At 38.2% G+C, this 17,545-nt stretch overlaps 3 protein-coding genes across 3 annotated transcripts in view; all 3 read left to right on the top strand.

Annotated features, from left to right (window-relative positions):
• The window catches only part of tej (tejas), a 125,503-nt gene extending 115,368 nt beyond the window's left edge, over window positions 1–10,135 (top strand). The window contains exons 16-17 of the mRNA XM_083126642.1: window positions 723–782; window positions 9,187–10,135. Coding sequence (XP_082982768.1) covers window positions 723–776 — 54 coding nt within the window. The 3' untranslated portion in view covers window positions 777–782; window positions 9,187–10,135. The remainder of the gene's footprint in view (window positions 1–722; window positions 783–9,186) is intronic.
• LOC145991778 (uncharacterized) lies at window positions 2,433–5,234 on the top strand. The gene is made up of 2 exons (XM_083127829.1): window positions 2,433–3,363; window positions 3,793–5,234. The coding sequence occupies exons 1-2, from the start codon at window positions 2,433–2,435 to the stop codon at window positions 5,232–5,234; spliced, it is 2,373 nt and encodes a 790-aa protein (XP_082983955.1).
• LOC145991779 (uncharacterized) lies at window positions 5,428–6,468 on the top strand. Its single transcript, XM_083127830.1, has one exon. It carries the CDS (start codon window positions 5,428–5,430, stop codon window positions 6,466–6,468), a length of 1,041 nt encoding a protein of 346 aa, XP_082983956.1.
• Window positions 10,136–17,545: the final 7,410 nt, after the last annotated feature.

A 17,545-nucleotide genomic window follows, 5' to 3' on the forward strand; every position in this document is an offset into this window, starting at 1 on the left:
ACTTCGGAGATGCCAGGAATGTGTTGCAGCAGAGGGACATCATTTTCAACACCTTCTGTAGTCAAGGTTAGTACACAATATGAAAACTGTAATTTTAATAGCTGACTCTACAGACTGTCGCAGACCCCGTTCGCCGGGAAAGACAAGCAATGACGCCAGGCTGTTTGCCGCCGAGTCTCGTAGCGAATGTCAGGGAATTGTCTGTATGTACGCATTGCTCACATTGTAGCATTATTTCTCTTGTAGTCTATGGTTGTTACAAGCATAAAAACACAGATTTTAATTGTGACGTTTCAAAACACATCAGACATTTATTTTTACTTTAGGGTGCATGTTTTCTCCTGAAACGTTACAACAAAAAAATGTGTTTTTATGCTTGTAACAACCGTAGACTACAAGATAAATGATTTATGATTTGCAGATTATTAGTTTCCACTATCATTTGAAAATCATGAATTAAAGAATCAAAAATCTGTTAAGGTATGAAACTGTCACTCACAAGTGTAGGCCATTTGACCCACAAATTAAAATACTAGTTTTAAAACACAATATATGTTTAATTTTAAGAAAATTTGGCAGTAAAGTGTGCTAAAATAAAAATTCAAATTTTGGGGAAAATAACACCTTAAAAAAATCACCAAGAAACCAAGGTCCCTGACTGAAATATTGTGAAATTTCTCAAGTTATTATTACAAATTGGAAAATTTCTTTATTCTTTTCAGGAACAGGTTCATGCTTTTGATCCCAGCGAGTCATACTGGTTTGAAAGCTCATAAAGTTTGGTAAGTGAATTTTACTGTTTTCAACATTTCAGTATGGTATAACAAAAATGAATGTACGCTCACATACCGAAGTAGAACAAAATTTCATGTAGCACTCGGTCCAATTTTCTTTCATACCTTAATTCTGAGGAGTAAGTGTAGTTTGAAGATGTTGGCAAAAGCACACTAGTGAAATGCACAGATGAAACTTTCCAGTTGTTTAACAATAGTAGTAATTCATAATTGGGAGAAGAGAGACATGGTAGTAGATAAATATGGAGAAACTAGTACTCACTTTATCCATGAAACTCTTTTTTTTTTCTTCTTCGTTCTATTAATTTCAGTGGCCACTTGTTGTACTGTTGCTTGGCGTGCTTCTATAGCACAATAGAAGCACACCAAGCAAAAGTACAACAAGTTCCAAGGATGTTGGCAGTAAAATGATTGAAGTGCCTTCCTCCACCCTTCCAAAAAAATGCAAAAAAAGTTCTTTGAATATGAATGTGTGTGTCCATTTTCTACAAACCACATATCATGTTGACCCTAAAAAATGGGGAATCCTGATGGCGTTGTGGTAATGCTCTTGCCTTGTAATCAAGGGGTCTTCGATTTGATCAGAAGGTTTCTGTAGAGTTGGTGAAAAATGATTTTTTTCACATGTAATATTGTTGTATGTGAAAATGTGTTGTACCTTACAATGTACCTAGTAACTGTAGACAGCATTGCATCGTATTCTCTCCCAAGCACAATTCTTGTAAACAATAACTGGCAAACATGGCATCATTTTACTCTTTCGCTTTATGTAATGAATTTGCTTACCTTGGTCACACTCCTTACTTCACCATTTCCATAAACAAGCCACCAGACATAATTTTACCATACTTCTGGTATGCTAAGTACGAAATGGTCATTTTGTCATTGTATAGGAATGTGTTCTTGTTTTCATTATTTGGTTTTGATGATGTGGGTTAAATTACTTTTGTTCTCAAGAGATGGCGTATGGAGTCCATGTATCAGCTGTTTGCGTGGGCGCCAAGCAAAGAAAACGGTTAGTGAGGAGAAGCAACATGGCGCGAATCGCGATAACCACAGCTGGACATTACTAAGCACATACGTCGTCTAAAGTGATTAGAATTGCCTTTCAGTGATACTTCATGGTAGTTAGTGCATTACAGGTAGAAAATAGATGTCTCAAAAGAATCAGCGTGTGCATTTGTGATTGTGTTTTCTTACAAGAATCAACGCAACTCCAACATTTTTATGGTCCTCCAAGCTTTGGATGTCTTACCTCTACCTGACTGTGAACTGTAAACTTTGTGGTGAACGGTGCGTTCTAGTTTTGCATTGACATAGCGTGGTCCAGTTGTGTGGATTCGTGTCTCAAGAATTGAACGTTTCGTGCGGGTGGCAGAAGGGACATTCCAGAATCTCGATACTAAATTTATTGCGTAGCAAGCATATTCAGAAGGCGGGGAAGGAAATCAGCTGATTCTTCGTGCGAGCAGTGCAGCAGTGTTTCCAACCGGCGAGACAATTGTGTGTCCAACATCGGCAGCGCTGAAGTTTGCAGGTAATCAGGCTCATTTTAGTACAATTTCCTTTTCCTTTCTTTACATTACATTACGTTCATTAATTGCATTATTGTGAAACCTTATCAGTTATCCTTTCACCATGACAGAGGCAGAGATTAAACGTTTAAAAGTTGTGCGAGGAAGCTACAAAGGGCAATTGACCCGTATGAAAGCATTCGTCGATGCATTTGACATTAATATACAGAGTGTTCAGGAAATTAAATTGAGATTAAGTCACTTGACAGAGATGTGGGACAAATTCAATGACGTTCAAACCAGTTTGGAACTTCAATCGGAAGCAACCGAAGAGGAAGTTCATAGAATAGAATTTGAAGAAAAGTACTACAGCATTAGGTCTCAAATGGAGACAATAGTGATGCGGCATGATCAAATGAATCAGCCCAGTGTTAGTACTAGTTCTGTTACGTCAGTTCAGTCTCAACTTAGACTTCCAAAGATTTCCATACCCTCTTTTGATGGAAATTATGAAAACTGGCTTCCATTCAAGGACAATTTTATAGTGTTGGTCCATGATAACAATACATTACCAGCAATACAAAAATTTCATTATTTGCGCTCCTCTTTAAAGGGACAAGCCAGTAAGCTCATTTCAAACTTGCAAGTCAGTGAGGCAAATTATACAGTAGCATGGAACTTGCTCACTGAAAGATATGATAATAGCAGGCTTATTGCATCACATTACGTTAGTGAACTATTACACATAAAGTCGGTGCGTAAAGAAGATGCAAATGAATTGAGACAGTTTGTAAATACAGCAACCTCAAATCTGAATGCTTTAAAGGCTCTTAAACTTGAGGTGCCTTTGGATGAAGTCATTTTATCACAACATTTTGTATCTCATTTGGATCACAATACTCGTAAGGAATTTGAATTATCACAAGAGCATGATTACTTTCCTACCTTGTCAGAATTATTTGCATTTGTAGAGCGCAGGTGTCAAGCTTTAGAAAACATGAAACCGACACATAGTGACACCAATGCTAAGCAGTTTCAATCACATGATAAACAAGGTAAATTCATGAAACAAAGCAACACGTATTTAGCAACATCCACTAACATTCAGTGCATGTACTGTTCCGCAAATCATACTTTGTACCAATGTGAGACTTTCTTACAGGCAAGTTATAAACAGAAACAAGAATTTGTGAAGAAGAAAGGTCTTTGTTTTAATTGTTTATCTTCAAAACATTCAGTGAAATTTTGTAAATCTGGAAATTGTAAAATTTGTAATTTGAAACATAATACTCTCTTGCACAGGGATACACCTGAAAGACCAAGATCGGCGAGTGTCAATAACAATACAAGCAATAGACAACTATTGAATTCCAGGGTGTCTCCTCAAGAAAGCAACAATGTGGCAAGAGATGAAGCACCTCAATCTTCATATTGTACAGTCAAAGAAAGAGACACTTCACAAGTTTTATTGTCAACTGCCTTAGTGAAGGTAAAGGGCAACAATGGACAATTTCATTATTGCAGAGTTCTCTTAGACAGTGGGAGTCAGTCTAATTTTGTAACCACATCATTAGTGCAAAAACTACGACTGACGAAAGAAAACTATGTTGTTCCAGTTCAGGGAATAAACAATTCGTGTCTTGAAACTAAACATTGTGTAGATGTTGTAATCCAGTCTAGAACGTCTAATTATACAACAACAGTGAAGTGTCTTGTGTTACCAAAAATCACAGGCGACTTGCCTACACAGGTAATCGATTGCAGTACTTGGAATCTTTCAAAGGATATTCAGTTTGCTGATCCTTCATTTCATCAGCCAGGCAACATAGATTTGTTGATTGGATCTGAACTATTTTTCTTGCTACTACGTTCAGATAGAAGAACAAGAATAGGAAATTATCCTGTACTTCAAGATACAGAGTTAGGATACATTTTAGCAGGAGCTATGCCTCAACAATGTGAAGCACCTACAACAGTTACTTCATGTTTTGTACGTACTGAAGATAGCCTTCAATTACAATTACAGAGGTTTTTTGAGTTAGAGGAAGTATTCACAAAGACCAAGAGCAAAGAAGAAATGGATTGTGAAAAGCATTTTCAAGAAACAACCATCAGGCAGAAGGATGGTAGATTTATGGTTAGGCTACCATTCAAACCAAATCATACTGAATTAGGGAATTCGTTTCAACAAGCAGACAAAAGATTTCATCAGTTGGAAAGAAGATTAACAACACTCAGGCAGAACTATTGTGAATTCATGGACAATTATGAATCATTAGGCCACATGAAGCAAATTAAAACTACTGATGAAGAGAACAAGGAGTCATATTACCTACCGCATCATGCTATTATTAGAGAAAGTACTACAACACCTGTGAGAGTTGTATTTGATGGATCATCGAAAACAGACAGTGGACTATCCCTTAACGATGTTCTAATGACAGGGCCTACAGTCCAAGAAGATCTATACTCTATTGTACTGAGGTTCAGAACGCACAAGATAGTTTTTACAGCAGATATAGCCCAGATGTTTCGCAACATTAGAGTCCATCCTTATGACACTAAATATCAAAGAATATTGTGGAGAAAATCACCAAACGAAGAAATACAAACTTATGAGTTATTAACTGTAACTTATGGCTTAACCTCATCGCCGTACCAAGCTGTTGCAGCATTACAAATGCTTGCAAGACAGGAAAACGAAAACTTTCCCAATGCATCCAGCATATTATTAAGGGATTTTTATTGTGACAATGTAGCATCAGGAGGTGATAACATTGAAACTATGATCAACTTACAGTCTGAACTGAATGAACTCTTGAAACGAGGTGGATTTATTTTACGCAAATGGTGCTCCAATTGTGAGGAATTGGTGCAAGCAGTACCAGAAGAACAGAGAAGTTCATTTACCATTTCAGTTCAATAATGAAGCAGAAATTAACACATTAGGCATCATCTGGCAAACATCAACAGACAAATTTTTAATTTCGTGCAAAGTAGCGAAAGATGGAGACTTTTGTTCACCATTAACGAACATAACCAAACGACAAGTTGTGTCAATTGTTAGCTCCATATTTGATCCACTGGGACTTATCAGTCCAACTGTCATTTTATACAAGATGTTTTTGCAGAAACTTTGGAGTTGTAAATTGGAGTGGGATGAACAATTAGATTCAGATTTAAGAAACCAATGGACGAATTTGTATCAACAACTACCAGATATAGTTCACATCCAAATAGAGAGATTTGTACTGACAACAGAAAAGACAAATGACATTCAGATACATGGATTCTGCGACGCAGCAGAAGGAGCTTATGGTTGTTGCATTTATATTAGATCAAGAGATGAGTTAGGAAGAATCAATGTTAAATTACTGTGCGCAAAGTCGAGAGTAGCGCCAATAAAAAAAGTTACTTTGCCACGACTAGAATTGTGCGGTGCTCTTCTATTAGCTAAACTAGTTAAGAAAACAACACCAATTTTGAGAATTCCAATTGACAGTACATATTTTTGGACAGATTCAAAAATCGTACTTGGGTGGCTAGCAGCGTCCCCCACTCGATGGAAAACCTTCGTAGGTAACCGTGTTGCACAGATCCAGGAACTTTCTGTTATTAACCAATGGCATCATGTCACATCTAAGTGTAATCCAGCAGATTTGATAACAAGGGGAGTAGAACCAAGAGCCCTCAAGGATTCGGAAATTTGGTGGAATGGACCTATGTGGTTAAAAGAAGATACTTGGCCATTACATGTTATGGAAAATAGCGAACTTGAAGAATGCATAACAGAACAAAGGAAGATAGTTACATCAATGTTTAGCAAGATACATGGAACAGAAGCAGATTTCATGCTGAGATTTTCCACATTACAGAGATTGCTTCGTGTAGTAGCAACATGCTACAGATTCATTTACAATGTTAAGAATCCTGTTTCGAAGAGAACAGGAAACTTTTCTTATGTTGAATTACGTGCAGTACTGATGAAATGTATCTTAATTGTGCAACGCATTTCATTTCCACAAGAAATTCATGACTTAGAAGAAGGACAAGTATCAAAAAATAGTCCTATCAAGGATCTTCATCCATTTATTGATGACAGACAGCTGTTACGAGTTGGTGGAAGACTCATTTGCCATATGAGAGCAAATATCAATTAATTTTGCCTACCAAACATCATCTGACGCAACTCATAATTGAATCAGAACATCGTCGTTTATTACATGCAGGGCCTCAATTGTTGATAAGCTCTTTAAGACAGGAATACTGGATTCCACATATCAGACAAACAGTAAGATCTGTCTTGCATAAATGCTTAATATGTTTTAAGTTGCAAGCCAAGGCGTCACATCAACTCATGGGACAATTACCAAGCCCAAGAGTCACACCATCACATCCATTTTTAAATACAGCAGTAGATTATGCTGGTCCTTGCATCATAAGAACAAACAGAAGAAGCAGAATCACTACCAAGGGATATGTAGCTATATTTGTGTGCATGGCTACTAAAGCAGTGCATATTGAAGCAGTTATTTCCTTAACGTCAGACGCATTTATCGCTGCTCTACGCAGATTTGTTTCTAGAAGAGGTAAATGTCAAAACATATACAGTGACAACGGGACTAATTTTGTTGGAGCTAATAGAGAACTGAGAGAACTCAGTCAACTCTTCAAAGCAGAACAGCTAAAAGGTGGACTTGAAGATTTTGCAATAAAAGATGGAATCAACTGGCACTTCATTCCAGCTAACGTGCCCCACTTTACAGGATAGTGCGAAGCCGCTGTAAAGTCTATGAAATATCACTTTAAGAGGATAGTGAGAAATGCTACTTTGACATACGAAGAGCTTGCAACATTGTTAACGCAAATTGAAGCATGCCTCAATTCCCGACCCCTGACCTCAATATCTGATAATCCTAGTGACACCTTTTACTTAACACCTGGTCACTTTCTTATAGGGTCACCTCTCATGTCCATACCTGAGCCTGATTTAACTAACTTGCCCCAAAACAGTCTTTCTAGATGGCAACACATTCAGCAATTACAACAACATTTTTGGAAAAGATGGTCGAAGGATTATCTCCACGAACTACAACAGCGTCGTAAATGGACGGCTTCAACAAAAAATCTTCAACCAGGCATGGTGGTTCTGGTCAAAGAAGACAACGCACCTCCACTTACATGGAAAATAGCAGTAGTGGAAGAGACGTTTCCTGGTAAAGACGGTGTAGTGCGTGTGGCAAAAATTAGATCAACAACTGGTTTTACTAAAAGACCAGTGAACAAATTGATTCCCTTACCTAATGACAATTGAATTAGCAAATCTGTTGATTGGAATTTATCCAATCAAGAGGGGGGAATATGTATAGGAATGTGTTCTTGTTTTCATTATTTGGTTTTGATGATGTGGGTTAAATTACTTTTGTTCTCAAGAGATGGCGTATGGAGTCCATGTATCAGCTGTTTGCGTGGGCGCCAAGCAAAGAAAACGGTTAGTGAGGAGAAGCAACATGGCGCGAATCGCGATAACCACAGCTGGACATTACTAAGCACATACGTCGTCTAAAGTGATTAGAATTGCCTTTCAGTGATACTTCATGGTAGTTAGTGCATTACAGGTAGAAAATAGATGTCTCAAAAGAATCAGCGTGTGCATTTGTGATTGTGTTTTCTTACAAGAATCAACACAACTCCAACAGTCATACTGTATTTTGCATTACTATTAGATTCCTACTGAATATAGAACATGAAAATCAACAGCCACAGTCAACTGAAAAACATATAAGTCAAAGTTCCACTGTGGACACTTATTTTTTCTAAAGGTAAACTCATTGTGCTCATGTCACTGGCTACATGTATTAATTAGAGGGGCTTACCGAAAAGGATAATAGTGTTGCCTTTCAATCAAGGGGTCCATGGTTCAGTTCCTGGTGGACATATTACATAGTTGTTCAGATCTGACTTTAAACTTTGGGTCCAGTCCCCATTAGCCTAGCTCTTTTTTCAAAGAGAAGTGAGAGATAACGATAACCAAGATGCATTAGTAAGAAGTTCAGTTCTCAAACAGTATCAACTATTCATCCCTTGAGAATGTAATTGTTTTATCTCCAAGTTGCAAACAAATTTCGATATTGTGGTTGTGGTCTATTTGGAATGCAATTGTTTCACCTCTGCTATCGTCTGATGCCTTCGTACAGCCAATATTGATATACTGAGAGTGGTTTTGGTTCATCTACGAAATTTGGAAGCAGCCACAAGAATGTAAACCCCAACAGTCAATGAGACTTGTGACAATTTGCTTCAACCAACCATAAGCGCCATCTGAGTATGAGATAAACCACTTGCATTCTAACCTTGGTCACTTGTGGGAGCTGCCTAGAAGTAGTAGGAACCTTGGTTCTTTCTTTTGTTGTTAACAGACAAAAATTTTGAATAATAGTGGAATCAAAGTAGTTGATTGATTGAATTTATTTGTTTTACTTTGCTCCTGAATGGCAAATTTATAATGAAATTGTTTTATCTCCATTAGAGAACAACTACCTAAGCACTCTCACATCAAAGTTAGTGTTGCGTGTAATTGTTTTATCTGAAATTTCAATAAACAATTACAGCGTAAATACCTAACCAAACAACTACTTTTTAGAGAGGCTTCAATATATCAACCTTTGTAATGATACAAATTTTCAGTGCAATGGTGAAAAAATACAATTAATATATCATGTCATACTTTACAGGTCTCTCCTGAAAAAATGGAAAATTGGACTTGGAACATTTACATTTTCAGTGGACGAATCGTAGACTTTGTTTGCGCATTCATAAAGATATTTCACTTTTAGAACATTTTGTCTCGCTTATTTCTGCCACTGTTTCTTTTTCAGAGAAAATGTGTGATACCTCTAATCAGATCTGCGGTGTTTGTTCCTGTGACCTCAAAAGCTAGAACTGGACAAAGAAAAGTAAGACTTGCCTGATTGTGTCAGAAAAAAATAATGACACAATTTACCCAGTGTCGTTGCTATGAGGTCAGTGTTTTCTTTCAGTGCCTTTGTGTGGTTGCAGAGATAGCTGTTACCCAAAGGGTCTGTAACTAACAAATGTTTTTTTTCTTGCGTTGATCAGTGTGTAAATATACACACACGTGTGTAACATTTTGTTCATATGCTGGTTAAAGTGTAGTTCTTTTCTGTTTTTAAACTTCCTTAATGTATCTTTGCTCGTTGCCTATCAATATAGCCATGTCAGCATGTGGCCTTTTAGATTACAAACACGTCAACAAATGAACCACTTAGTTGAAAGTGCCCAGTTAATCTAATGTAAGAATTATCATTGCAGCAGTGTAAGTAATGATGGTTAATATTATTTTAAGCCTAGCAGCGATAAATGTTTTATATCTGGACAAGAAGTGTGTGTCCAAGCAATGTAATCATTTGAGCACTTCAATGAAAATTAATAAAGAAAGAAGGCAGGTTGCTTTTTACATTGGATTAGGTGCATTTTTAATAGTGAGGGTTGTTTGTTTGAATTTAAAAAATTTTGAGTGCATTATGTCATATGTTACATGGTATATTTATATTAAAAATGATTTTCATTAATTTTCTTTCATTCGTTCAGTATTTGTTTAATTTCTCTTGGCTGCATTTTCATTTAGTTTTCAATAACCAACATATGAAATATTAATTTCAACAGCGTATTCACCAAACACCTTGATGAAAGTTGTAAAGTGAAAGACACCGAAGGTCACATAAGTCTGTGATACAATGTGTATATACTGTTATGAAAGAGGAATGCAGGCTTTTGTATGTATGTTTCAATTAATAAATATTTCAAAGTACATAACCTGTTTCTGTGAATAGTGGATGCTTTCTTCTGGAGATAAGGAACTCTGGTGAGAAAGGAATCAATTACTGTCTTCACTATCATAGTATGAAATGATGAATGTAGATTTGAATGTAGAAGCTATAGAGATGTAAGTAATAGTGTAAATTCTTGACATCTTGCATCTAATATGGGTTACAATTGGAGCAGAGCTTCATACTCTTAAGCCATCCATACGAGATCCAATTATCATGAATCCAATGAAACAGAGCATTCATGACCCAACAAAATTGGCAATTGAAAGTCATTGAACTGCGTTCTTATTAATAATAACCCATGGCTCGACAGCCCTCGAAAGGGCCTTGGCCTATCTCCCGGCTGCCAGTCTTCCTCCCACAATCCTACCTAGAGGTGTGGAGATCTTCAACCGGTAATGGGGTGATGTGGGGTTAGCACGTCGAACCCAAGCTGTTGTAGGAGATTTCCGAGACAAGTTACGCTACTCACTCGTAGCTTCCCAATTTCCTCACGATGGTGGGTTGCCACCGGCCCTATACACAGGCCAAGAACCTAGGCGGACCCGAACCCATGCTGTCCCGCAGTCGGAGCCCAAAACACAGCACCTTAGACCACACTGCCACGGAGGAGGACTGCGTTCTTATTAGAAATCTGAAATACACTGCTCAAAAGAATTAGGGGATAATACGATATTGATGGAATTCGCCACTAACATGCACAAATTGTTACTCTGTGGGTCAACGTACGTATCATAGTGTTATGTAATCACAAAAGTCGGTTGAAAAGAATATGCACCAGGGGGCTACCAACGTTCCACAACACATGACCTGAGTGTAGAGCGGAATGGGCAGAAGTACTGCCCTCTGTGTGTCATCCTGTTCACTTGGAACAAGGAAGTGCTGCTGTAGGGTGATTACGTGATGCCTCCGCAACGTGAATTACACGAGTCCACTGCTTGGAGAGCAATTGGACAACTGGAAGCTGGTCAAACACAGCAAGTTATAGCAGCAGCGTGTGGAGTGTCGCAAAGTCTCATCTGTAGACTGTGGAGGCGTTTCCAGGGTACCGGAATGGTACGAAGATGACGTGGGCAGGGTCTGTCAACATCAACAACCCCACAAGATGACCGGTATTTGCCATTACTAGCCCGTCGGAACCTCCGAATGAATGCTACCGAACTGCAACGTGAGTTCACTGTGGCTATGGGAAGACACGTATCGACGCAGACAATACGGAATCGCTTTCATCAGGTAGGCCTGTATGCCCGTCGACTGATGGTGTGCGTGCCCCTTACTGAACGTCACCGGAGAGCCTGCAGAGAGTGGGCTGAAGAACATCGTGTGTGGAACCATGAACAATGGCGATCGGTTTTGTTCAGTGACAAGTCTCGGTTCAGCACGTATCCCGATAATCGATGACTGTTTGTGTGGCGAGAAAGAGGAACACGCAACAATCCACAATTTGTGCAAGAACAACATGCATTTGGTGGTGGTGGAGTTCTCGTGTGGGCCAGCATCAGTGTCTGTGGTTGTACAGACCTCTACAGTGTCTGAAATGGTTCGCTGACAGCAGTGCGATACCGTGATGAGATCTTGTGACCCATAGTTGTACCTTACGTTGCAGCGGTAGGGGGGACATTCCTTTTTATGGACGATAATGCTCGACCTTATCGGCCACAGCTGGTGGACACCATGCTTGACAAGGAAGGTATCAAGCGGATGGACTGGCCAGCCTGCTCACCTGACCTGAATCCTATTGAGCATGCATGGGACACACTAGGGCGACGTATTGCAAGTCTGCAAACACCTCCCCAGACTCCTCAGGAGCTTGAACAGGTCCTCATCGAGAAGTGGCACAGAATCCCCCAAGACCTGTTGGATAACCTGATTTTCTCTATGCCACAGCGATGCACAACTGTTTTAGCGGTTGCTGGACACCACACACCATATTATAGGTCCATTTCCATGCGGCGGCATTGCTCTCTCAGAGTCCATCGTTGGTGAGTCCCATGTAACATGTTGCTGTTGACCACTAATTTTGCCTTCATGTTCCACAAGTGGCCTTTGCCTTGCCTGTTTGGCATGTGTTAGCCTCCCATTGACTGGCACTTTCGGGTTCCATGCCTATCTATCGTCGGGCTGTCCATGCAAAGTCTAAACTCACATTATCCCCTAATTCTTTTGAGCAGTGTATATAAGGTTGCACCCATGCACGAGCAATGAAACATTTGAGAACAATTTTACATTTTACCGAAAGGTGGTAGTGTTGATGGCAAGAAAAAGAAATCTATTAACTGTAACAAAGATAATAATTTTCTTTCCAATGGAAGATTTATATCAGAAACTCAAAAGAGGAGTGCCTTAGAGATGAACAGCATTGGGAGTGTCACTATTCATCTTGGCGACCCCGAAAACTATGGATTCCACTCTAATAGTCACCCTTTCCCACCCCCACCCCTAGGGGTGTCATGGAGATGAACAGCATTGGGAGTGTCACTAACGTATGGTGAAAAAACTTTGCACAAAATTTGCAACCCTGCGGAACTGGCAATACTGAACACTGGCACACCATTTGAGCTGTGTAGGATCGTACGTCTACCAGTTATGTAGTGTGAACAGCAAGAGAAGACTGGTGTAATATTGGACAGAGAATCGTGATGTTCGAAAGTCCGAGCTTGTGAAACATTTTCAACATGTAGGATTTTCCCATTTCCGGTTTATAATATTGTGTCACTATGATCCTGGAACTGCTCCTGTGCCTGATACAGTGCGTTTTGCTGCCAAAACCAAATTCCCACAGAAGGTATTGCTATGGCTTGCCATGAGGGAGAAAGGACTGTCGAAACCTCAGTTTTTCAAGGCTGGCCTTGCACTCAACGCCGACCTGTATGTATAGTTCTGTTTGCCTAAAGTGAAGCAGTTTATCAATGAATACCATTGTGGGGACAATGATGTTTTTTGGCATAATTTAGCCAGTGCCATTACGCTGCACAAAGTCTTGCAACCATGGAGCACTTAGGTATCCCTTACATATCCAAAGAACAGAATCCCCCTAATGTTCCCCAACGGCCCATTGAAGATTTCTGGGCAAATTTAAAGCGGATGTTGTATGCCAATAATTATCAACCACGAACCGTTGCAACCCTCATCCAACGGATCCGCAGATGCTTGCACGATGTTGATACATCAACATTTGCTCTATCTATGCAGAAAGTGCCCCAAAATTGGCGCAAGACCAGCAGACTCTGTGTGAATGTGTTTGTTCATTGATGTTCAGATACCACCCTTGTATACCAACCAGCACGAAATACATCTGTGCATTTTTGCCGTTCACCACGGCATTTTCTTTTTATGCAATTTTTTTTCACTATACTTTATTTATCTTAGTGACCCCAAAAACTATGGATTCCACAATAATATCGGTCGTTTTAGATTATTTTTGCATGTCATCCCCTCCCCCTTAGGGGTGCCAGGTGTGTCTTACCCCCACAGTATTTCTTTCGAGATTACAAGTGATACGTGTTCCAAGTTTGGTTGAAATTGCTCCAGGTGCTCGAGAGTTATGCCAGAACAAACACACAAACATCCATTTTTTTATGTATATAGAGATTACAGTGGAAAATTATAGATAATAATAATTATTAATACTGCAAGTACCGTGCGTCCATTTCGATCTGCAGCCGAGAGATAGGGAGAAGCGTGGCGGGCGGCACTGACGGAGATGCCGACATTTGCGGCCTGAAATGCCCGCTTATTTTTATGGACATATGCAGACATTTATATAAATATTGCAAAACGAGCACTAACCTGTGTTATAAGAGTACGGTTTTAATTTTAGTAGCTTATTGACTGTATGTGCCGATGATTTTGACACGCCCACCTCTTGTGAAACACGGCGTAGAGGTTTGTTTGGAGAACGTTCTAACGCTGCACCAATATCATCGAGTTTTGCTTCGGTTAGAATCCGTCGTTTTTGCTTAGGTGTTTTAAAATTTAACGATACAGTTTCTCGTAATTTAAGGACAAGATGTCTAACCGTATCTCTGTGTGGAGTTGAAACGCATGGGAATTTCTGTACAAATTACCTACACACGTCTCGACACGAGTTTGTTTTCACGTAGGTACGTGTCATACATAAAAAAATCTTTGTTCTAACGTGAATCTTGCGGCTGGCATTCCAATCGTCTCACTGACACGTCACACACACACACTACAATAACACAAACAAGTAACTGCAAGTAACCAAGAATAACACTCTTGCGCACAGTACGAAATTAACACGCTCTTGGTTTACATTGCTCGCCACTATATTTACAACTCTGTCTTCATCTAGTCGCGAAGGAACAAAAAACTCGAGCTCGGAGATTTCGGATTGCAAGGAAGCTTACGAACACTATTGACTTTTAACGGTTTCTTCTACAGCGTAATCTTGATACAGTGTTGCACATTCAAAACCTCCAAACGATCCCCATCGGCACAAAACTCTTTCAAGAATATAAACTTAAGCAGGACGTTACTGGTCAAAACTATGATTAAAATGTTTTATTATCTGTGGCTCTTAACATCGTTTCTAAAGCGTATTTTTTTGTGTATATAAGAGCAGAACTTGGATGAATTACAGAAGAACTTTTGCGTGTTATAACACAGGTTAGTGATCGTTTTGCAATATTTATATAAATGTCTGCATATGTCTATAAAAATAAGCGGGCATTACAGGCCGCAAATGTCGGCATCTCCATCAGCGCCGCCCGCCACGCTTCTCCCGATCTCTCGGCTGCAGATCGAAATGAACGCACGGTATTACTCTTTCGAGTCATGGACTCCAGAGATGATGAAATCCAAAAAGCTACTTTTCTTTTCATTCAGAATTATCTTTAAAAATATGTTACATTAGCAGTGTTCAAAACTGGACCATAACATTCAGGTCCCATTTGACTCCTAATTGATAAAACCTAGTTGCCAAAGATGAAGAGTGGAACTCAAAACTTGGTCACTAAAATATACCTCAATTGGTAAAGACCAAATACCAATACTTAAAGACATAAAACATTGTTTTTTATTTTGGTGCTGATTTAAAATTATTAAAAATCAAATTAATGGTATTTGCAGTTTATTAGAAATATATTTACTTAAAATGTAGAATATTTTAGTAAGAATTCGACATATTGCACAGATCTGCACTAAAAATAAAGTATCTGGAGTGAAAGAACAGGCTGTACAACCACACAACTACTACTAGAAGTGTGATACAAGTTCACTTCACAAATCATCAATTCATATTGATCGTAAGCTGATCATCCACTGAATTGATGATCAAGTGTTATCTACAAATAGTGTTTGTTTGATCGAAGTGACTAAAGCATTGTTCACACTGTGCCATAGCAAGTGGAATGATTGTGATGAAATTCTAGGCTAGCAGTTCCCAAACTTTTTGAGTTGCAGAGACCTTTTCAAGAAATAATTTTGTCACATATCAGTATAGTCGGCAAAATCATTCATGTTCATTGTTGGTTCTGTTCTCCTTACTACATTTTTTAAAAATCTAAATAGCTTAAATTTTAATCTAAACTTAATTTTCTCCATGGAAAGTTGTAAAGATTTTTAGCTCAAAACATCAACTTTGCACTTACATATTTTTGGCACAAGGTCAACAATACTTTTGGCGTACCACGTACCAACTACATAAGTACTAAACGGAATGAAGACAATATTGATGACTATATTGTATGTAATTATATATTCTATTCCTTACTAGATACATACCTTAAACAGGAAAATGCCAACGAATTATATAACTGACATCATTTTGCATAAGTTTTATTTTACATATTTTTACATATTTGCCAGAATATTACATACTTTACATAAAAAAAACATATTTAGGTATTTTTTTCCTATCTTGATCCTTCTTCCTATAAAAGTAATTAATAATTGACAAAATTTGTTTCATAAATATGTACACGTTGCTGTGCTTTTTTTATTATAAATTTGATACAAATGTAAATTTGTACAACTTATGTCCTTAAAATTATCTTGAATATGTTCAAATAAAATAAATGTCTAGCAGAATTCTTGAAATTGCTTGGATTTTTAATATTACATATTCTTTGATACTACATATTTAGCTACATATCCTTTTGATAATACATATTTAGATACATATTTTATCAATTATTGTTAGATATTTTGTGCTTTTATACTACATAAAAATCTGAGGTCTATTGATGACAAGGAATTTTTAAACATTTGAGCATGTTATCAAATACTATTTTATTTTAGGAACCAGTTTTAAATAAATATGGGACTTACTTAACTACATGAAGTCAAAATTGTAACAAAAGAGCATGGTAAATTAAATCAATCAAAGCATTTGATGCATGACATGCACTTGCTACATTAGCATGCAATGTTAATTTTACATTATCCATTGTCTAGTGCTTTACTTATTCTAACACTACGTTTCAAGAGAGCCCCTCTTCTCTCTTCTTCAGGTGAACAAATTTATTTTTGCTGGTGGTAGGGATTGAGTACTACACAAAGAACCAAATTGGAAACTGAGGAAAATCGAAGAATCAACCTTCATAGCAATTGCCCATGGCCCTATCAATCATCCCAGAGTAAAATGCAAGCCAATATGGTCCCAAGACGAGCAAAAGTTAGTAGAGAATTCCAAGGGACGTGGAGTATAACACATTGGATTTGTTGTAAAATCACTAGCCTGTCATAGGTTTAATCCCCACCACCGGCAAATAGAAATTTGTTCACCTGAAGGGGTAGATCAAAAACAAAGTATGAACTAATGATCCATCAAAGAACAAATAAAGCAAAATGCAGTGGTAGATAAAGTACAAGTAACAGCACATTGTAGCAAGAGAACCTACAACATCATACTCCCATGTGAAGGGAAGGGGCAGAGTAGAGCATGCTTCCTTATGGCTTGAATTAACGGATGATGGGAAAAGTGTGCGATGATTTTGGCCAAATGTTATTTTGTTTGTGGTTGCTCTATAACATTGCATGCTCATATACAGATGTCTTGATTTTTAAAAAATGCATTAGCACAGAGGTCTGTGATGGTAGGGCATGACAGGGTCAATAAGAGAAATTATTTTAATTGTTTGTAGTATTTAGTGGACACTAACAGTGTGTACAAATATAGTGGTAGACAAATTGACTATCACCATGTTGATTTTATTTGCTTTATGCAACACAGTGCTTGAGAAGTGAAAGAAACCAACAGAACCTACTCCAACCATCACAATAAATTTCATCAGTAAAATTCTTGCCCTTGAAGCACGCATGAGGTAAAAGAAAATGAAACAAAAATGACAGATTCATCATCCTTCAACCTTTCCGACCTCTGGCCAGGTTGGCGTAGAAATCGTGCCTCTTATAGTCTCTCTTT

This window comes from Lepisma saccharinum, chromosome 8 (assembly GCF_977018435.1).
Source record: "Lepisma saccharinum chromosome 8, izLepSacc3.1, whole genome shotgun sequence".
Taxonomy (NCBI): Eukaryota; Metazoa; Arthropoda; class Insecta; order Zygentoma; family Lepismatidae; genus Lepisma; species Lepisma saccharinum.

Bases quoted from the DNA above. Each gene is read 5' to 3' on its own strand.
- LOC145991778 (XM_083127829.1), top strand. From the start codon at position 2,433: ATGACAGAGGCAGAGATTAAACGTTTAAAAGTTGTGCGAGGAAGCTAC. The intron at 3,364-3,792 runs GTAAATTCATGA...CAACTGCCTTAG, and splicing joins TCAATCACATGATAAACAAG to TGAAGGTAAAGGGCAACAAT.
- LOC145991779 (XM_083127830.1), top strand. From the start codon at position 5,428: ATGTTTTTGCAGAAACTTTGGAGTTGTAAATTGGAGTGGGATGAACAA.